This window comes from Pectinophora gossypiella, chromosome Z, assembly GCF_024362695.1.
Source record: "Pectinophora gossypiella chromosome Z, ilPecGoss1.1, whole genome shotgun sequence".
Classification (NCBI taxonomy): domain Eukaryota; kingdom Metazoa; phylum Arthropoda; class Insecta; order Lepidoptera; family Gelechiidae; genus Pectinophora; species Pectinophora gossypiella.
In genome coordinates, this window is record NC_065433.1 from 17095721 (window position 1) to 17119642 (window position 23922).

The 23922-nt window shown below is 37.0% G+C and overlaps 2 protein-coding genes across 12 annotated transcripts in view; one reads left to right on the top strand and one right to left on the bottom strand.

Annotated features, from left to right (window-relative positions):
* LOC126380441 (protein furry) overlaps positions 1-23922 on the bottom strand; it is a 78586-nt gene that overhangs the window by 36758 nt on the left and 17906 nt on the right. For all 11 annotated transcript variants that reach the window (XM_050029843.1, XM_050029834.1, XM_050029839.1 and 8 more), the window contains one exon: positions 22827-22987. In XM_050029843.1, coding sequence (XP_049885800.1) covers positions 22827-22987 — 161 coding nt within the window. The remainder of the gene's footprint in view (positions 1-22826; positions 22988-23922) is intronic.
* LOC126380466 (neuromedin-U receptor 1) lies at positions 355-11785 on the top strand. The gene is made up of 3 exons (XM_050029895.1): positions 355-1234; positions 6932-7154; positions 10261-11785. Exons 1-3 carry the CDS (start codon positions 374-376, stop codon positions 10440-10442), a joined length of 1266 nt encoding a protein of 421 aa, XP_049885852.1. The 5' UTR covers positions 355-373; the 3' UTR covers positions 10443-11785.

Consider the following 23922-nt stretch of genomic DNA (forward strand, 5'->3'; position numbering starts at 1 on the left):
CTTTCAGTGAGTGAATTACAAAAAAACGCAGCTTGAATTGACAGAAACGCGAGACATGTTTGTAGTATAATGTGACCTTTTTAATCCTTTCTATTTTGAAGATATTATAGGTAAAAATACTTTAGAAGATATAATAGATATGGTACCTAGTAGACTCTGTTTATTACGATACAAAAAACAGTTGTTTGGTTTATACCATCATGTAATGCTGTCTAGGTAGGAGGGAGTTGCTGAAATCAGTGAGTGGGAGTTTCATCGACGTGAGCTTCAGGTACAACCCTTCAGTAAGCGGGTAGCGATACGGTGCCCTGCCTGGTATCTCGTTACAGCCTACAGTCGACGGCGAGGCGGCGCGGCGGTCGCACGCCGCGCCATGACCGATAACGAATCCAACTCCGAAACTTACTTCGACGACTATAATAACACTGATGTCTTACTAAATCAAACACTCGCTGAACAAGTCACCAGTGCAGTTATTTTCTATTATACACCTCTCTTAATAGCCCTTGGAACTATTGGAAATTTAGTATCAGTTTTTGTCTTTTACAGTAGCAAATTACGCCTGCAGTCAACCAGTCAGTACTTATCTGCACTTGCAATATCTGATACTATTTTTTTATTTCAATTACTACCGCCGTGGTTAAATGCTGTACAATTGACAGACTTATTCAATCGTAAAGGGTTTTGTCAAATATTTGTGTACGTTACTTATGTGACCTGTTGCCTGAGTGCGTGGTTGGTGGTGGCCTTCACTGTGGAACGTTTTGTGGCAGTGCTGTATCCGCTGCAACGCAATGCCATCTGCACGGTGACCAGAGCGAGGCACATCATCTGTAGCATCGTGATAGCTGCTTTGCTTTTGAATGTACCCGTGCTTCGATTTGCTAAGGCAACCAAACATGACTGCAGTATTGACTACGATTACATGGATTACGCGGCAAGATTCAATCTGGTGGACACGATTGTAACATTCTCGGCCCCGCTGATCGTGATAATAATAATGAATACTTGGATAATGATTGGAGTGTACCGGCTGGAGCGGGCGCGGCACCAGCTCATGAAGGCGGAGCAGCCGCAGCCGCTGGCGGGGCAGCGCGGCCGCCCGGCGCGCCTTCTCGGCTGCCCGCCCTCGCAGCAGCGCGTCACCAGGATGCTGCTTATCGTTTCCTCCGTCTTTGTCGTCTTAAATATGCCCGCCTACACTATGCGCATGCTTGCATACGCTTACGACATGGTAAGTAAAATGTAGGTTTTTTTTAGACCAGTAAGAGATTACGCTGATGGCGAATTCCTCCACTTATTTCTAACGATACTTATGAATCGTGATACTTTTATATTATCTCAAGTTTTATAGAAGCTTGGCGATTTGCATATATTATAATTACAAGCTGGCGTTTTTTCTTTAATGACAAAAGTTTTCATTGTTAGATTGGACGGATTATGTACAGTGTATTTTATTAGCTGATTTGCGTATAAATTACGCAACGTCACCAAACATAGCGCGTATTTTCGGTTGTTTAAATATAATAATTATACTACAGTTTTGATTGAGTTATCATCATCAGCCCATTGCAGTCCACTGCTGGACATAGGTCTCTCCTAAGGCGCGCCACAAAGCCCTATCCTCAGCCTTACTCATCCAGTCGCTTCCAGCCACCTTCTGCAAGTCGTCCCGTTATCTTGCCATGGGTCGATCCATACTGCGTTTCCCTAGACGCGGTCTCCACTCCAGAACACGCTTGCACCAGCGGTTGTTAGTTCTATGACAAATGTGGCCAGCCACTGCCACTTCAGTTCGCTTATTTTTAACTTTACTTTTTGATTGATTACGAGGATTTTAATGTTTCTACATTCTCACGTATGCTCTGCAAGTAAGTGCTGTTTTAGAGGTTTAAATATTTATGAAGGATTTTATGTCAGATATCAAAAAGAGAATATTTAATATATATATTTAATATCCAAAAATGTGTCCCAAAGACAGGGTGTTACTAAATCAAACTTTGCTAACATATTCCGACCTTTCAGCCGTCGATTACAGAATAACAAACATATACTTACGCTACCCTGCCTTTCTTCAATCAGACTTTTATAAATATTTTTCTATCATATTTTTTGTTTGTTGAAAACAAGATTTCTTAGGTATACGCACTAAATGTTTTTTTACATATCTATTGAGACAATTTGAAACGAGATCGAATACTTAAAAAATATGATGTTTCCATAGCTGGCGAAGAGTAGGTGTATTTACTATACATAGCTGCCTATCTCATCGGAAATACGGGCGTGATATTATGTATGTGTCTCTAAAAAAAAATATTGCTAACATTTACAAAATTTAGATAGCCTGGTTATACAAGTTTGAAATTTAAGTTCTGATGAAAAATGTTTTAATAGCATGTCAAATATCAAAACTTTTGTAAATTGTAAACGGCCTCCGTGGTCCAGTGGTTTGAGCGTTGAGCTCACGATCCGGAGGCCCCGGGTTCAAATCCCGGTGGGGGCATATCACAAAAATCATTTTGTGATCCGTAGTTTGGTTATTATACATTACAGACTGATCACCTGATTGTCCGAAAGTAAGACGATCCGAGCTTCGGAAGACACGTTAAGCCATTGGTTCCGGTTACTACTTACTGATATGTTAGTAGTCGTTAGGTACATGAGCCATGTCAGGGGCCTTTGGCGGCTCAGTAGTAACCGTGACACCAGGGTTGACGGGGTTGGTAATCCACCTTACAACCCACACGACTGAAGAAGACCTTTGTAAATTGTAACGTGTGTAAATTATTTACACAGTCAACAAATTCGGGAAATTACATGACCATTTGGAGTTTTTGTGATATCGATATCCTAAAGCTATTCATGACCACGTATGTCGCAGGCCTGACACGTTATGATAATTTAAATACAGTACGCTCATCACGAAACACATGAAAATTTCAGCTTGAAGATGCTTTAATGTGTACTTGAATATTTCAATACCCACGTAAGTTTTCGTTTGAAGCGAGTAACATTACCCGTATATACCACATTGTCACTATAATAGTGCTTGCTAGATTTGAATGAATGAAATGATCTTTTTATTTATTCCATATTTATTTCATCCCTGAATTTGGTTGACCGCTCGTAATTCTGTTCGCGTGGACATAATTTATTACAGCGACCATTACAATGAATGGCTCGTTTGATTGATCGAAAGGTCGATTGTGATCAATTTGGAATCTAAGCTGCCTTTCAGAACTTATACGATAATTCTTTCAATAAAGGAGTATTTCGCATTCATACAAAAATGTCCACTGCCCGTTAAATTTTGTCCGAAAACTACATTATTTATAAAAAGTGTTTTTATTACCGATGAACCATCAAAATGTTCCTTTCGCGGAGCTTATAGAGAGTTTAGTCACGTATTGAATTTTTATTACTGCTTTTTATGGTCCAGAGAAAAACACGAGATTATTTCAAGCGCTAATCTAATTTATTGTTGTCGAATATTTAAAAAAGCGGAGAAAGCTGTAAGTAAAGCCATGAATCTGTCTTACTTTATCACAGAAAGAACGTGATCGTCGACCGCTCGTTAATCTACGCGTATAGGAGCTTTAGGATGGACCCCCAGTAGTTTATTTTTGTTAGCTGTTACAGTAATGATCCGATCAACTTCATGTCGTTTTTAACAAAAAATAAATATACGACGTGTAAAGTAACACTATATGTTAACGAATATTTGAATTTCAATGAAAGCTCGAGGTGCCGTGCAGCCTGTTGCGCCCATTTATCCGACTGCAGCGAAGCGAAAAGAGAGTTATTGTGTGTGACCGCTATGTATGTGTGTATGCACGTCTGTTCTTACCTAACTTCTAAACCACCACTTAGAATTTAACAAATAAGGTGTCACTAGAAGCGTCTTGATTGTCCGGTTGTTACAGGGTATGTGACGTCAAGCTCAACTCAATGTGGCACCCTCTAAAAAACATAAACTGAGGACGAAAAAATTTTTTTCCCAATGGTATTATGTTGGGTATCAAATGAAAGAGCTTAATTTGCAAATTTCTAACTTTTACTTGTACGTTTGCTTATAATTACTCGATAAATACGTTGAGTTGATAACATAACTGACATGATCCGGATAAGTTTTTTTCTCCTAATCTTGCATAATGCACTCCTAAAGCACACAAGGGAAGCATGTCATCTTAATAAAAACGACCCCAAAATAATATAATAAAAAATAAGTTTAAAAAAAAGAAAAATCACACTCTGAAAAGTATGAAATAAGAAAATATTTCTATAAAAATCTTTCGAATAGTGAAATTTAAAAAATAGCCGTGGGTGAATGCCAACCTGTGCTACGGCTATCTCCTAAACATCACTATTCGGGAAAATTTTACCTTTTTCTTGTTTCATACTTTTTAGAGTGTGATTTTTCCGTAGTTGGTTGAGTTGTAGTTGGTTGGCTGGTTTGTAGTTGGTTTTAGTTTTTAAAAGAATTTTTTTACTAGTAATTTAGTCATATTTTGAACACGCCGTAAGAAAGTTGAACGCATTGCAAGTAACAAGAACCACCAACTTAATTATTATATTGTTAACGGTGACAGGTCGGACAGACAAGCCTTTCAAGGCACTTCCATCATATTAGTCCTTGTAACATATTCGATCACACACACGTGTTCCATATTTTGCGCGTCTTGCCTATGTTGACGTTATTATACGTAATTTAAGTCCAGTGGGTAAACTTCCGAGTACCGAGCGCTGGCAGCCAACTAGCTTAATTCGCCGATATCATTGAGGCTGTTAGTTGATCGGCGCCGTTTGGTAAAAACACTAGGCTGTAAATTGAAAGGTTAATCAAGCTAGTTAGCTGCGATTTATATAAACCATAAACAAAGCGTCTAATGAGTAGAATCATCTATAAGAGATAAGAAAATGACAGGTATAACTTAAAATAAAATCAGCGCCAATTTCTTACATTCCCCAAAGCGACTGCCTAGTTGAGAATGAATATTGGACGGCGACACGTTACGACCTTTAGTTTATAGCTCGATATTGGTTGCATTCTCCGAGAATATTAACTATAAAACGCTTTAAAACTATAATAATATAAGCAAAGCATTTCTTCTACTTCTTCTATCAAGTCTATAAAAAGTCAGTGTGGTCCTGTGGTTCAACGGCTTGCTTCTCAACGGAGCAAGCTTCCTCTTGTGGAGGGCCAGTTTGTTCCCCGATACCGGACTTCCACAAATACCTAAGTTATTAAATTATCTTAAGTGCAATTTTCATTAACACAGTTGGCGACCATTGTTGACGGCGATAAGGCTCACCACCTAACACGTTGGTCTAACAAAACTCTCGGTGAAGTCCACATTTAATTATGCTATGGATGTGTCTCAGACTAGCAAAGCATGTGCTCTTAATAATTAGGAATATATTCGTGTGTAAGAAAACGCAGGTGTATCAAAGTCAATGTCATGGCAAACAACATATTTCTTCACTACGTAATTTGTCGAACGTTCTGATAGAAAATAAAAAATGCATTTATCTTAAATCGATTTTTGTTTCTGCCGGTTCTAAACATAATTCAACATCTACACAAGTATTTCAATGTATCTGAAGTTACATGAACTTTGCAAATTGATTACATGGGTTACGACCCAAAAATAGTCCCGAAATGAATAACGTTTTTCATTGTTACTTTAACCCTTCACGCATTCGAGGTACACACACACAATGGACTCAATTGTTTCAAGGGTCATAATGACAGGTTTATAAAAGGAATACCGCTACGGTTATTTGGAATCCGGTTCTCTATAGGCGCTATTGATGATTTTGAATGGCAATCTAATATTAATACATCCAGTCACGTTGATAAATTAGTACGTTTTCACCGAGGGAAGATTGTACTCTCTCTCGAGTTGTACTTACTAATTATTTTCAAAAACTAACCAATCGGAAGAATTTCGAACAAATATGTTTCTTGTTTCATACATTTTAGAGCGCGTTTTGTCCGTAGTTGAGTATTAGTTTTTAAATTTATATTTTTATTTATATTATTTTGGGTTTTCTTTATTAAGATAACGTGTTTTATGCCAGATTGGGAGGTAACACCTATCCGGAATATGTCTGAGCAGTTAGGTTGTTAATTAAACGTAATTATCGAGTAAATACAAGCAAACTCTTAGCTACTAATATGTACATTCCTTTAATGTGCAAGTTAAACCCTTTCATTAGATACCCAATAGGGTATTGACCCTTGGAAAAAAAACTTCCTAGGTTTACGAACTCCATGCGGCGCCACATTAAATTTAGCGTGACTACACATAGCCTATAATCACCGGACAATCAAGACGCTTCTAGTGACACCTCATTTGTTAAATTCTAGTAAGTGGTTTAGAATTTGGGAAGGAACGACTATGTTTTAATATACACACATAGGTACATTAAAACATAGTCGTCAAACACATTACCTCCTCCTCTTTGCTTCGCCGGAGTCGGGTAAAAATCAAGGTTACTTTCATTATCTAGACACGTGGGAGAATGTCAAGCCAAATTCAAGTAACAGAACTGGCGAGCAGCACCGTGTGTAATAAATATTACACGAACCATTTGGAGCCATTTTTGAGTCCCTCATTATTTACTACACATACACGGTGTCTTCTTCCTTTTTTAAAAAAGGGGCACATTGTAAGGCGGCATTACTTGTACGACAACAAATAACCGGAAAAAAAGGGTAAGAAAATTTGAGTATTATGTATGACAATTACAGATGGGACGGGTACCCGATTTAGACCCGGTATGCGACGGAACCGGCTCTTTTTGAGTATCCGGCCGGGGACGGGGTACACTATCGCTGGTAACCGGCCTCTTCGTTCCCTCGGTGAACCATGTACTATTCTTACGATGTGGAATAATAATAGATTGAATTTGGGTTGTTTGTCTGCAGACTAGTGGAGAAAATAGCGGTAGGTGGGCGGCTCTGCAACAAGTGGCTACAATGTTCTTCGACACCAACTTTGGCATTAACTTCATCCTCTACTGCCTGAGCGGGCAGAACTTCAGACGGGCGCTGCGGCAGACCCTGCCGTGGCTGCGGCGGAGAGCGCGCCGGGGCGTGGCCGTGCGCCGCGCCGCCTCCTGCCACCCCGCCAGGGCCAGCAGTGTATCCAGTAAGTGCATTTTTATTGCATATTTGTATATGATTGCGCTTATCCATCGTATCGGCACGGACAAAAAAGATGTGCCTGTGTTCTGACATTTGTCTCGCGTGCTTACTTTTGTATTTGCAAGTACATACTACTGTCGATTTTTATTCAGCGACAGTAAGTTACATACTTACCGTCAAAAAGCGTTGACTTAGATGTGTATTAAAACATCAGAGTAATGTTGCAATATGCTCTGAAGCCCAGCTAGCTGCACATATAAATATTCAAAATAAAACGAGGCAAAAAATCTCACAATTAAATTCTTAGTTGACAGGAATAGGGTGGCTCTTTCCACAGGGTATTAAGTGTCATATTGATCGTGTAATACGAGTACCTACACTATAATTTGGAAAAAGAAAAACACCAACACAAACAAACAAATCTTATATGCACACAAAAGAGCTTTATTTCTAACACATTTCTTTAAAAGCCAATCGATTTGCTATTTATGTAGATAGATTTAATTTTATCTATCTTCTATATTTGTGTAGAAAAGCTGTAAAATACATTTATGTTTAACAGTCACTCAATATTAAATGATAAACTACTTCACATATTAAATACATCGTCCGACCCGTGTCATAAACCGATAGCCCCACTCACTTAAAAGCATCAGGTACCTACCAGCAATATCGATAGTTTTATACCATAGTCACATAGTTAGCAATGTCAAATCTAATGATCACATATTTGACTGGACCAGCCTATACTAATAGTTATCCGAATGTCGTAATTTCCACCCAAGTTTAGGTCCCCAAACCCCAGCCTAAACAAACTTGTATAGCAATCTAAGCAAATATGCCAGTTATTTACTCTCTAACCGCGTCGCTTCAGGCCCCTTTATCGGCTTTCTGATCCCAGTACAATTGCTTGAGTAACCCATCTTACTGCTTAGTTATATCAAGACAAAATGTTACATGAATGTTAAAATCGTCTGACATAGCTTGGCGGTCCCGTTACTATCTCAGTGACTTGGGTAAACATCAAAAACCTTATGACCCACTACCGGACACAGGTTTCCCGTCAATCGACTGAAGCGAGTATGGACCATACTCCACCACGCTGCTTCATTACAGGTTGGTGTAGTGTATGAAAGTAAATACTTAGCTCAAGTATCTAAACCATAAATAAAGTTTTCAAGCCGTCTGAAGGCCGCCTTAGCTTAATGTTTATTGATATGAGTCATTAGCTTCACCTCGTTGGCGTTACCAACCATTACCAACGATTTTATGTATACTCCAAAGATCGGAGTCCGAAATAAAAGCTTGTAAACCGTCGTCCATACAGTGATAATGATATACGCTTCTGACAATGTGTTACTTTGTTGATCGGTATCAATCAACAATCGCCTACGTAATTACACTTCTTTTTTTACAAACATAATTGTATTGTCACATAGCAGACTATCCCGACCAGCACAATGTTATCAATACTATTTGTCAGACGATTGCACGTGTTGAAATTATCATTATACTTCCAAAGGTGATAACGTATCGACATAAGCCCGCTTAGATTATAATTGGAAATTAATAGCAGAACTTTTGTATTATTCACGAAATATACGTTATAGTTTCACTTGCTGGCTTTAAGCTGTGTTTACTGGAGTTTAAACTTTAAGTTGAGACTTCCCATATTAATTATAATATAGTTTCCGAAAGTATTTAACATACTTCTGATGTCAGGGTTATTATTACCGTGTAACGACTGCTCCACGTACTTATTATTTAAGTAAGTAATACAAGGGAATACCGGCTTAACTTTCTTTCTGTAAAGTGCTGAATTAGCTTATTTTCAGATAGTCTGAAAAGTAGTAGTAGTAATGTGTAAACTAAACTAGGGACAAATCGATTTTTCACGTGTCCCCTTTGGAAATTAAACAGGACCTTCATGTAGATCGTGAGCCGAACACTAACCAATAGACCGCAGAAGGCGTCAAAGTATTTTACAAAAAAAAAAATGCTATGCGGAAATAAACAATAAAAAGAAAATAAGTAAGACATTGCATTCCCCGAGGAGCTACACTGGGAAAATAAGAATATATACGTAAGAAAGAGACAATCACATTACTACCCAGTTATAACTTCGTTTATTTCTCTATCGACCAACACGCGTTCACTGTGTGCACAAATAAAATCGCTGTTAATAAAACTCTACCAGTATAATTGACGATTAAAGTGCTCAACCACAAAGTAGATTAAAATGTCTCCGATTAATTAGGTGTGAAATACGATCAGTCTGGCCATCAGACACGAGCGGAATTGCTACTATTTCCATGGAAAGTAAATAAATTCCTCGAAAAGGACCAATAACAAAGCACACATGGGTTCAAATACGGGTACAAGTTATGTAAGTGGGAGGAATAAAATACCCCTTACATGAGAAACGTCCCAGTACTTTCCTATTTTGACGGCAAAGCTACATAGGTATTAAATTTTATGGATTTCATGTAAGGAAGCAGGTAGCTTAATCGTAACCACTCAAAAATAAATATGTCAAAACGACGCAATAATAGTTACCGCAGGCAGTTCTGTAGCTAATAACGTGTGTTCCTGTAATATTAACGCCGCAGTTTACTTTCGCGCGGTGATCCTCTCCACTTCGTAACCTTTACCGAATCCCCGCCGTAACGACAATTTATTTCCAGTCGTAAAGTTTACTCTCAGTACCATATAAATTAATGCTTTACCCACTCATCGGCTGTCTCATCGTTAGAAAAAAGAGCTACATAACTTTTAATTGGCGCCAATATAAGTCTACCGCCGAGATATCGTCACTCGTCAGTTATTAAGTTTCAAATAAGTTTATAATTGTCTTTTGAGCGAGCGACCTTCTTAGGTGTTTGTTGTCAGAGGGATCAAGTGTCACGCTTGGATTGCTGAGCAACCCTCAGAGCTATGTTGTTAACAATTCTTCAGTTATAAAGCTTAAGTTCAATGATACTGTAAAATGGTTGATTATTTATAAAGAGTAAAATAAAGGAGTGAATGATTTTCATAGTACATTCTTTTATGAGAGAAATAACAAAGTAACGTTGAATTTAGCAGGTATTCATTAGCAAGTTTGTTGACAGCGTCATTTGTTAGCAACTGCACGGAGGCTACAACTAATTGCCCGGTGGCGGTGTCAACGCCGAGCACGCGGCGCCGGCGGCGTGAGCCGTTCATTACCAGGTGGACGTTCGACAACAGTCGCCAGCGGCACCAGCCGCCCGTTGACCACTTCGAGATGCGAGCTTTCCCTGCAGCTACGTAAATCCAAATTACAAATCAAGGTATCTATCTAAGTAAACCCTCCGTAATTAACAGAACATTAACCACGAATGTTTCCAATTTGCACTACATACATTTGACTGCTGTAAATGATTTTAATTTATTGAATTCACTGAACTCAATGACATTAAGCGGTATTAATTAATTATAATTTTGAAAGGATTGAAAATCGATTTAGAGTTATTAATTTCGAATTTCAGGAGCTTTTTATAATACATAGGTATTAGAAGCATAGTGAAAATTGGTTAAATGTGTATTGTGTAACTATTAACTTTTTGGTCAAAAACAACCTCTAATTGAGAAAAATATGCTTAATTAATTAATTAATTAATACAATAAGTACACGTAATTAACTTACATCCTACTCAAATATTTTGATGGTATATTTCTTAAATTTCCTTTACACAGCACATTTGCTTTACTTAAATGTATCGATCGCAATGAACCAATTTCCCTATTCTCTCTCATTTAAGAGAAAAAACGAAAATGAAAAAGATGGCGCGCGTGTCGACCCACGCCCTAATGTAGATGGAGATTATCCATATCTAATAGCTACGTACCAAATAACATATTTCCTCGGAATCACAACTCTTTTTAAGTAGATATGTGCGTCCGCATGTTTAATCAATCATTTTTTATACTTTGTGTACTATATACATTTTTATACTATATATTTCACATAGTCCAGAAGTAAACAAGGTACATGTCTAACTACAGGTCTAACACATATTCTACAGTTTTACAGAAAAAGATATCCATAACGTATGCAATTTTATTATAAGAACAAATAACTTATTGTAGTCATTAATAAATAATTCTAGTCGTATAACCAAATCACTAGAAAATATGTATTGTAAATATAATGTGGTTTATTTTGAATGATGAATCTTACGGTAATTAACTTGGTCCCAACCGCCCCCGCGCCTTAGCCCGCGATGTGGGGGAAAACTCCATTAAGATTTCGCTTGGCATGAATTGAAAAAGTAAACCCAAATATTTGAAGTATGTCAATTTCGTTAACAGATAATCCAGTTAGTACTAACTGCACGAAGTCTCGCATAATTGGATTGCTTTAATGTTTATTTCAAACATCGAAGATGTGTGATCATTGTTTTTTAATAAACTTTACTCTTTCATGTTTTATGTATTGTGTGCCCAAATATTGTCCAAGCCCTTTCATCATGCCAAGCCTTGCCTTTTTTCGAATAGTATATAGAGTATCTCCTTATGTCGAAAATTGTAATAAAACTTATCTGTATTTGTAAGTTAACTTGTCAATATCTCATGAATGTAATACGTGTATTTTAGCTATTAGAAGTAGTAAACATATGGCTCAAAATGCATTTTTGTTGTTACATTGGGAAAAATATATACTTTAATTAAATAATTGTCTGTGTTTCTTATTTTCGGCTATCCCACGGCGCAAGATGCAATATATTAAAATGTAAAATACGACGAATTTGCATAATACGCCAGTAATTTTGCAACAGCTGTTTGGAAATGGAGTTACATTAAGTATAAGTATTTGAAGTACTGACGATATAAGATACGCGATCCAGACCATGGCCAGCGTCGTGGAAGATGTTTGCATATTTTGTCTGTGATGATAATTAACATTTACAAACATGAATATTTAAAAATCGCATATATGTTTAATGCGCGCCGGCTGCTACTTGGGGAGTGTTCTCTACTTTGACTTTTGCTTAACACCCTAAACGAAATAATTGTTTTTCATTTAAAAGGTAAGGAACCCTAAAATGAATGGAAACTCTAAAGAGTTGGCTACGACTTTTGTGTTTGAGCTGGATCAGAAAAATAAATAGAATTAGTTGTACGCACGAAAATTCTACTTACTGAATACCTACTTTATCTATTGTAGTAAATGTGACATTTTCATGGGAGTATGTATTACATTTATCGCTCGATACATTCATTTATCGCTCGATAAGTATTAAATTAAATGACTATTAATTCTAGCTATAATTAAATACATGACAATATTATTAGGTAATAGTTCACGCAATTAATAAAACGTATCTCTTAGCCACTGCTTTAGTTATATACAGAAACGTTTTATCGGAAGTTTTTTATATGACTACATGCATATTAGTTATCGTTTTGATTTATTGAGATCCCATAGAAAAACGGACCTCACAACTTTCCCAAACTTTCCAATTTTCCGGGCAACTTATCAAATTTTTGGAGACATATAAATATCCTACACAAATACCACTGCTGGGCATAGGCCTCCCCTCAATCAGCAGAGGTTTAAGCAGCATACTCCACGACGATGCTACATTAAATGAGATCACTCGAGGGTAATATTCTGGAAAACGCTGTGAACTTGTGGTTACCGTCGCTCACTCGTGTATTTCTCTCCATTAGTTAGTTTAAATTAATTATGTACATACTAACCAAGCCGCTCATAGTTACCTTATAGCCTAGTATCCCCAAGAGGGAGAATATAAGGTTCATAAACACACTAGAATTTCATAATCGAATAAATTATCAATCCATGGGATATCATATTTGTGATCCTAAAAATCTGGTAAATGCCCCGATAGCGAATCGCTTCAATACAATCAGCTCCAGGTTCTCTTTTATGAAACTAATAGACTTTAAAGTTATTTCTTGATTACATTAACAAGTAAACCCCTAGGTGATATTTCCTTCGCTTGTCCGTCATTAGTTGTTTATTAAAAAAAAAATCCTACGGGCAAAATAAGCTAAAAGAAAATTCATAAATAAACTTGGAAAGATTTTTTAATAACTTTCCTTTTCAAGGTAGGAAAATACCCGAAAAATTCAAGAACAATAAGGATTATGCAATGTGTTCGGATTCATTTAAGAATGTTATAAAATATTAATTAATTACTTACTAACTACCTTATAAATATAGAATAACAACACAGTGCACGATTCATATCAATGGTGTAGTGCGGTGGAGTATGCTCCATATGACCTTCGGTTGTTTAGGAGATAGGGAGGCCTGTGCCACGTTTAACGTTTATAGGACGTTTTCATTATAGGTTACAGCTAGGTCTAGTAGGGATTTATATAAGTTGTAGGTATAGTACCGGCGATCCGTGAGAACGCCATTGTAAACATAAATGTTATCTGGTGTCACGTCTCTATCAAATTCGACAGATCGTCGGATCAACGGTATTGACATCGCGCACTTTTCTATATAAGTAGCACAATATCCTATATAAATATTTTTTTAGGGTTCCGAACCTCAAAAGAAAAAATGGATCCCTTATAGGATCACTTTGTTGTCCGTCCGTCTATCCGTCTGTCTGTCAAGACCTTTTTACTCGGGAACGCGTGGAGATATCAAGTTGAAATTAACATAATATAATACTTATGTTTACGGTCCCTGAAGCTGTAAAAAAATTCAGCTTCTAAATCAACGCAATCCAAAGATACAGCCAGTTTAGCCTCATTTTCCTACATTTCACAGGGCTATTAAAACCTATGGAGTATTTTCCATAGACCTAGAACCATGAAATTTGGCAAAAAGGAAGGTCTTACAGTAGAAATAATAATAAAAAATAAAATAAAGGAAAAAACCGGAAATAGATAATTAGTATTTCGATTACCTACAAAATTAACATTATTTATTTTATTAACAAGCATTAGTTTTAAATATAGTAAAAAATAATACTATTTTTGTAAAAAGACGCTGAGTCTGTTATGCTTTTATCCTGTTAAATCTTTCTCGTATAAATCGATGAATAAGATCGAAAGCACTTTCGAGATTGTGATCTTATTGAAACTCTAAATTATGAAATCAAATTCAACTGAAACTTTATTTCATGCCCTCCGGTGTATTGTGGAAAAAGCTTAACCGTGGCTTAACCAGTTGTAGAACAATTTATTTTATGCGTACTGAAGTGAGGATCATGCATTCAAGTGACGTTCGTTGATTGGAAACTTTAGCAAACTGAAGCCTTGTATGCACTAAGCAACATGTTCGACAAAGTTGTACGTACAACGATGAATCGATGGTGTTGAATGATGTCGAACAATCAATACCAAACGCCACGCATCACGTCTTACGCAGTAGCGCGTCTATTGTTGCTTAGTAAATACAACCCTTAAACCAATTTAGGTAGATTTCCTTCCGCAGTTTTGTTCTGAGAACTTATACTTTGTTGGACGTATCAAGTTGCTGATTTAGTAAATAGTCTACTTTAACCAGAATCTGCCCTAATGGGAGTCTACCACAATAGGAATCTGTCCTGAAGAGAACAAAGGGCGGTTGATGAAGAGAGGCTTGTGCTCTGTAGTGGGGATGTGTACGCGCGGGCTGGTTATAAATGTGGCGTGTAACCAAAGTACTAAACTGTATATTTAAACCACCGTTCGTTGTTTAAAGTTTCGATAACGAACTGTATTTTTTTACGGTAAACTTAGCGGAAGTTTTCTGCAGGCTTTATTACAATATAAGTCAGAATCTACACGTATTTTTTTATAAGTCGCCATGTTAGAAAAGTTTTCACCCCGTGGTTCTTGTAGCCCACCGGCAACTGCGAGCCATAACTTTTGATTTTTTTTAATACTGTTCTTGTATCGGTACCTAATAAAATCTTTTTCGTACTTATTAAAAAGAAAAAGATATAAAGCGATACAGAACGTCATAAAATTACAAACCTAACACTTTATAACTTCTAAAATTTAAAAAGATGATTGCAAAGTTCCTTCGATAAAAGTAATAGATAGTTATCCTTTTCGTAGAATTTAATGTAAACATAATGTAATGAGGGACTTTCAAGACTACGTTCCCCAAAAGAAATATAGACGGCGCTGTACAGATGTGCCTTCGTTTAACCTTCTAATTTCATGAATAACAAACATATACATCTTATATCTTTGTTTTTGGGTATAAATGATGACCCTTGTTATTACACCCAGGCACAACACAACTTCTACCCTTATTATTCTCATCAAAAAGTAAAGCAATATAGGTAGCAACATAATTCTATACATATCTAATCATCATCACCAGCCCATTAACGTCCCCACTGAACGGGCACGGGCCTTCCCTATGGATGGATAGGGAGATCGGGCCTTAAACCACCACGCGGACACAGTGCGGATTGGTGGTTATTAACGACTGCTAATGCAACCGGGACCAACGGCTTAACGTGCCTTCCGAAGCACGGAGGAGCTCGAGATGAAAACTTTTTTTTGCGGTTATCCATCCTATGACCGGCCTTTGCGAAAGTTGCTTAACTTCAACAATCGCAGACCGAGCGCGATTACCGCTGCGCCACCCGGCTCCTCAAAATACATATCTAATATCAAGCATCAATTATATTTATATATGCTACTGCAATTACATTATATTTTTTAATAATTATGTACCTCGGGGTACAATGAGAAAATAGGTAATTATCTGAACAGCGCCATATTTTTTTATGGGAACGTAACCTGGAAAGTGCCTCATTCTAGTGTACACCAATGGAGTGAGGCGTTCGAGAATCACGGTGAAGCCCTTGCGGTACTCCTCGATATTTCAAAGGCATTTGACAAGGTTTAGCAAGATAGCCTTATTGACAAGTTCCCAGGGTATGGGATCCCTGCTTCGCTTTGCAATGGATGTCGGGCTTTTTAAGGAATAGATCGATTCGGGTAGTCATTGGTGGCACCTCGTCTGATCCTCTGGATATCAATCCCGCCGTCCGTAAGGGTCTGTTCTCTCTGCTATTGCTGTTAATACCCAGTATATTGGGGTATGCAGCTGACAGAAACTGTTCAGTGCTAAAGCAAGCAGTACGGATATTATTGACGTCAGAGAAGACCTCGTGAGGCGTAAGAATCTAACTCTTGAGTCCGTATCAGACTGGAGCGCTACCAATTTGGTTCGATTCAACGCCCCCAAAACACAGGCAAAACGAAGTCCAATAAAGGTTCATTTTGCAATGAGTCGCCGGTACAGGCTAATTTTCTAAGTCTCAAACATCGGCAAAGAATAGCTTCTTCTTTGCGAGTCGATGGCGATCGATACTAAATTTTTGCTGATCAATAATTGGCCACACTTACGGCATTATTGGTTGTTATCGGGATATACTTATTCTCAGAATCTTTAAACTCAACTGAATAGGCATTTACTAGATAATCGTGTACTATCTTAGACCACACCTTCACTTAGGTACGATCAGGTGAGACTGTGATTAAACGAAAATCCATAAAAATAAAAGTTAAGCAATCTTTTAGGACAGATTGACATACGACTTACCTACGATCACGGCTATCTTCTAAACATTACTATTTCGGAAAAATTTCAGAGAAATAATGTATTTTCTTGTTTCATACTCTTTAGAGCATGACTTTTCCGTAGTCGGGTTTTAGTTTTGATACTTTAATTTTTATTTATATTATTTTGGGGTCTTATTTATTAAGATAGCGTGCATCTGATACATGTTTAATGCAAGATTTGGAGATAAAACCTATTCAGAACATGTCTGAGCAGTCATGTTATCAATTAAACGTAATTATCGAGTAAATATAAGGAAACCCCCAAATAAAAGCTAGTGATATGTACATAATTGTAATGTGCAAGTTAAGCCCTTTCATTTGATACTCAACACACTGCCATTCGAAAATATTTTTTTTTTCGTCCTCTCGTTTATGTCCTCTAGAGGCGGCCATATAGAATTTAGTGTGACGTCACAAAGCCTATCTTCTTCTATTGTGTGGATTGTGAGGTGAATTACCAACCCCATCAACCCTGGTGTCAGGGTTATTACTGAGGCGCCATAGGCCCCTGACATGACTCATGTAACGACTACGTACTTACATCAGTAAGTAATAACCGGGACCAACGACTTAACGTGCCTTCCGAAGCACGGATCTTTTTACTTTTTGGACAATCAGGTGATCAGCCTGTAGTGTCCTAACCAAACTAGGGATCACAAAGTGATTTTTGTGATTTGTCCCCACCGGGATCGAACCCGGGATCTCCGGGTCGTGAGCACAACGCTCAACCACTGGACCACGGAGGCCATTACAAAGCCTATAACCAGCGGACAGTCAAGATGCTTCTAGTGATATCTCATTTATTAAATTATGACAGGTGCTTTAGAAGTTAGGTTGGAACAGACGTAGATACACACATACATACATAGCTGTCAAATACATAATCCTTCTTTTTGCTTCGCCGAAGTCGGGTAATTAAATAAAAAAATGTACAGGTACGCATTTGTGATAAAACACAAGCATGTGTGTGGAGAATGGGTTACCCGAATGTCTCATTGTAAATGGTTTCGTCTAAAAATTGGTTTATACAATTTTACCTTGTTCAACCGAGGAACGAGATAATTAACAAATAAACCCTCGTTAATAGAGACGTGTCGCGGGGTGACCACACGACAAGGGAAATTGTGTCATTCGACTGAACTCTATTATACAGGGGCAGTTATGAGCGGTTTAAGGTGATTCGTTTTCCATACAAAAGTTGATGCAGTGCTACAGGAAAACGGATAGAGGAATATTGTTATAAAACCGATAAATAGTAATATTTTGGTGTATTATTTTCGCAAACTAACAAAAATTTAGGGTCCGAATACGAGAAGTACCATATTTCAGACCCTCAATTTTGATCAATTCTACATTTGTAGTGGTGCAGATTACAGTGTATTTGCTGAGCGTGTAGAGGTGTCAATGTTAGTTTGTGTGCGTGATAGTTTTTTTTTTCTAAAGGCTTTGACTACTTGACAAGTGTAATAGAATGTCAGTGACAATTTATAAAGAGATTTTGTATGAAGAGAATAAATATAAATAAAAAACTAAAAATACTACAATCTGAGAAAAGGAATATTGGAAAAATATTTTTGTAATAACGTATCTTATTTAAACATTTTTAAATAATGGGTAAATACCGTGTTTTAAAAGAGGACATATATTATAATAAAAAATCAATACATAAAATGAAATGGCTGTATGGGCATAGTTCCCTTTGCCTTACCCTTCGGGGAAAACCAAATCAAAAAAGAAGTTGTTGCATTTGCCGGCCTAAATAGTAGTCATTTATAATTAATTGTTTTTCCATCCAACATACAGATTTATTTATATTCTCTTTGCCGCGGACTTTTTGGTGGGACCGGGAACGGGAAGGTTGCTTTCTTCATTGAATAATCTAAATAATCAATACGAAGTGGTGTTTTGTGGTTAATGATTACATTAAGTTAGTCGGAAAACATTCCCGATAGTATTATTAAATCGGAATCTTCAATAAACAAAGTGTACCTATCTATTTTCGCTTTGGGCCAACAAGCCGCTTACTTCGTTTGGGGTTCGGAGTAGGAGTCTGCTCCGAGGGTGGGGGCTTAGGTTTCATCATTTCATTAATCATCATCAAGAAAAAAAAACACAAGACATGGCTGTATGTTCATAGTTCCCTTTGCCTTGCCCTTTGGGAAAAAAAATAAGAAAAATTTTGAAATTCTTATGTATAATAAACAAACATCACAGACATCATGACAGATCTAAAACTAAATAAAATCTTTTTTCTATTTTCTATTTGACTTATTTATGAATTTTAATCAAGAAAACGTGATAATAAGTTCGACAGCAACCAGTTCAGGTCCCCGAAACAGCCCATTTCAGGCCGCGTATATATGGAAAATACTACTTCAATACGTCCCAGCCTCGTCTTTTTTTAACGTCCTCGTTATAAAAAGACGTCCTAACCTGAACTAACTAACCTAACAATAAACACCACGCGTAAATATATGTCCAGAAATGCGCTGTGAGTCGTCTGGACTGGGCGCGAAAACAACATAGAATTCGATTAGGTGCTAAGTGTCCCGCATGCTATCACCAGCTGTCACTGACATACGTATGAAGTCCCGCGGATTTTATTGGAACTAAATGACAAGTCATAATAATTATATGCGGATACTGCGACATCAGCGCCGTGCTTGCGGGACGTCCTGAAGCGCTATTACATCTTTCAAACGCGATGCGACAAAGTTTGAACCTACGCAATTTAGGAAAAATCTACCTTATTATTACTGTACTGTGATCGTTATTTGTAAAATCATACAATACATATACACAATTCTTTATACACAATATAATTATTATGACATATGATATTGTGGACTTTTCGGTATACCTACAAAAAAGGAACAATTCAACCATACGTTGTTTTGTTATATCTCAATGGGCTCAGGCAGCGTTTTCGCCGAAAGCTCCAAGTCGGCTATATTTGTAACGATAATTATGTTTGACATTCATCATCATTTTTGAACCATTTTATACAAAAAAAAATACTTGTATAAATTATAAACCCTAAAGCACGCCCATGAATCACTCTACTCATTGGTGAAAACCGTATGAAAATCCGTTCAGTAGTTTTTTAGTTAGCCGCTTGTTCACTGATGCGATTAATGCCTGTTAGAATTTTACAAAATAAAAAATACGGAAATTACGGAAGGTACTTTAGTGCAAAGTAAATTATTGTATACTTAATTATAATATTATTGGTAAAAGTGATACTTTTTGAAAATTCCGTAACAAATAGACGGGTTCGCCAAATTCAATTGTAAAAAAAAATACAAAAAGTAAAAACAATTAAAACATGCAGTTGGGTTTGAACCGTGAACCTTAAGAATGGCGGCTACTGCTTTACCAAATGCGCCATTTAGAAGTTAGAAGTAGACTTCAAATTATGCATCTCTTTTAATAGCTAACCTAGTTCGCATGTGTGTGTGACAGCTTCGTGTTTGTACACAAATTGAAATGACACCAACTTTTGATGCAATGTTTCAATATGATATCTTCAGTAAATACTTCACAATTGTAGCTTAACTTAAAGATAATGTATGTAAGATTTCGCCACCTAACATTTCACTGGGTCAGTACTCAACACTAAACGAATAAATGGAAAAAAATACGAAAACTGCAGAAGTAACGCCATCTACTGACGCAGCGTTACCTAGCTGACTGAAACACATCACCTTAAGTACAGATATTATCGTGTTGGTTTATTATTGCTTATTACTACTATTGCCGTTTTGTAAAGCAATGATACTGTTTAAAACACAAAAAGGCAAATATGCAGATATTTGCTTGAAAATCTGTTATAAGTAATAGTTCCATCAAAAAGACCGCCTTGTTGCCTATTTTATATTTTTGGCATTCCATGCAAGTTTAGAGACGATTAAATTAAAATTAACCACGATGATTATTACGGGCGATACATTGTCGTAGAAGTGGATTGAAAGATAACCACCTAACTTTTCTATAAACGTATTCAGATGTAACTTGTCATTATACAGGTGCCTATATTTATCTTCAATTCAATCCTTGATTAATGGCTTTTGTGTGATCACAGTTCTGCCAATATTACGTAATGAAGATACACGACAGGACAGAATAATTGGCTGCGAGACGTCTTGTGGTTCTGTGGCGCGTGAGTAATCTTTATTCGGAAGAAAACGGAGTAAAAAGCTAAAGTTGATAATAAACTGATTTGGTAGGTATTAATTGGCAGGCTGTAGCGGTAATGTCAGCAGCAAGTAAAAAGAGACCCGAGTAGAAATATAAAAAAAAAATACATCGTAATTTTACTCTGCGTACATACATACGCATATACAATAAGTTATTCTTATTGCTCACCCAGGTAAGCAGACTAAGTAATTTCATTTGCTTTGATATGATTTGATTTGAGTGTTATTATAGAAAAAGAAACAATATTTTTGGTAGGGTTTAAAATGTAATGAACTTTTTAAAGCCGTCAGTAAACCCCTGTTTTCTGGAGAAATGTGTAATTAGTGGGATTATCCGAGCGGAACGAGAATCATGTCTAATGTATTGGAGGCTTTCACATAAAGGACAAGACGCATGTCGCTCACGTGGCGCGTTACGAATTAATTTCACAAACAGCCTCCGACTTAACAAATAAGCTCGTCCGCTCTCACTCTCTGTAATAAAATACAACTGATAGACATCGGCGCGTGGTGATCAAATTATATGCTTCAAAAGGGCGCTGCCAATTTAATTCCACAAATAGCCTCTTTGTTATGGAAATTATGCCATTAAATAGCTTATTTGATTGCACTAAAATTATAGTGCGACTTTAAAGAAAGTAAGAGAAATCGGAAGTACTCAGCAAGCATTTCATTAATATTCACGACATTTATTGCTAACTTCGAAAAGATTTTTAATTTATTTTGTACAATTCCGGGTCACATTAACGGAACCTTGAAACACGATTACAATTTTAAATTCAACTTACGTAAGAAACAGCCTAAGAAAAAATTTGCAAGTGTAATCCAGACCCTGGCGAAACAATCATGAGAATTGACCTGAAGTACAAAAGAACTCAGTTGACTGATATTTTACATTTCAAACAGTTCGACATCGAGAGAGTGAGAGCCCTGAGCGCTCCCTGTTTGTCCGGCCAAGTAGTAATTCCATCCGAGGCAAATCTGCGATAAGTCACATTACAAAAAAAAAACAGCGTATATACTTCATATCCACAGCTATCAATTAAAAGGCATGGAAGAGTGTAATACTCGTAATCTAACTTTTCATTATACTATAAGGTTTGACTCTTAACGTCCACGGCAAATTCGTGGTAGCCTTACTGAATATTTATAACTTTTCCAAAAATCCTGTGACCCACAATAAAACGATCCACGCCATTGTAATCAGAGCTTTGGCATCAATACATCTGCTCTACTCGTATATATTTATTTGTGAACTTTAGGTATTTTATCCATACCGAGATCCCCATGACAAGAAGTTTTGCTACAAATAAAATGCGTGGCTATAAGATTATGTTTAAAGACCAGTATTTAGACTGTAATTGACAGACCCAATTGGGTAGTTTCGTAGGCCAAGAATAAATTAAGAAGTGATATTTACTAAATTAAAACAATACTAAAACACATAAAATATATACATATACAAAGTTGCTATGACATCACGGTGTACATTTTCATACAAATTCCATAGTAAGTTCTTGTTTTTACGTGATTTGACTAAATGGAAGCTACCCAATTACAGTTCTTTGCTTTTTATTAATTCAGCATGTAATAAGAGTGCTTAGTATTATTTTCATGAAAAGTTTCTAAACAAAAAGATAAGATATTGGTGTCCCCACAAGCTCTCTTCATAAACCGGTGAACAATTAAAGCGACGCCTGTGCTGTAAGGGACCTTCCCCACGGCGCGTTTCGACATTAAGGCAAGGTTTTCCTCGACATTTGCCCACGTTGTGTAAAAAGTACATTTAAGTTGTTATCGACTATATTGTAATCATTAATTAGACTACTCTAATTGGGAATGTTTTTGTGAGTTTATGTTCTGTTATAAGCAGTTTTAGGATGACAATAAGTGGAAGCAGCAGCACTTACCAGTGTCATCATCAGCGGGCAGCGGGCCGACGGTGCCGAAGAAGCGTTTGTCAAGCAGTTGCAGTAGTTGCAGCGCGCTCTCGTGGACGGGTGCGCGCGGGCAGCCCGTGCACATCAGCGTCACGTTGATGATCGCCGTGTAGTGGTCGCACGGGTACTCCCTGAACAATGCGCAATACATAAACTCACGCCCGTAATTGGCTACTTGACTGGTTTCGGACAAGTATTTTAAAAAATACTAACGCTTATTTTATACCTCTCAAAATATTGTATTTTCTCGAAAATATGTTCTTTTTCTATTTTATATAATAGAAAAAAACATATTGTTCATAATTAATTTCAAATTTCGCGCCAAAACGGTGGGTCACGTGATATTTTGCCCAGTGACGGCACATTTCAATAAACAAAGAAACTGTCAAACAGTATACTGTTTACTGTTTCTGTTTATTTTGTGAAACTCAATCATGACCGTCCGTAAAGATTGGATAATTATCATTAAATAATAAATCCGACATATTTCATATTTTATTGTTACAATTGTGAAGAAGCCAATTGATAATGAGGTGGGCAGAGCCACAAGTAATCTGTTTTTGGTACGAAGTAAGATGAATGTGATGCACCATAACAACTCCCTGAATAATATGAAACAACTCCCTAACTATTATACTCTTCTAAAACAGAAGTATTTTATACATCAACGCTTTGTAAGTTGTTTGAGGTTTACGCAGTTATTGGTGCTAATTCCTGCAGACGCCATCTAATTTTATTTTAAGTTATACCTGTCATTTTCTTATCCGCTGAAAAAGAAAGGGGCGGATAATCGACAGGCACAAAATTTATGGAACACATATCAATTTTAAGCAGAAATCGAAAACATCCGTCTAAAAATTTTACATCGGCCAATAACCTGACAGAGTTAAGCAGACAGCACGTCAAACAGATTGCGAGATGCATATTTTATTCGCCCGGGTTATTCATTCGTTTTATAATTAACTTGTTGACAATCATCCGTCCCTTTCCTTTTCGGCGGATAAGAATGTGACGGGTATAACTTAAAATAAAATTAGGAGGTGTTTGCCGGAATCGGGGCCAATAT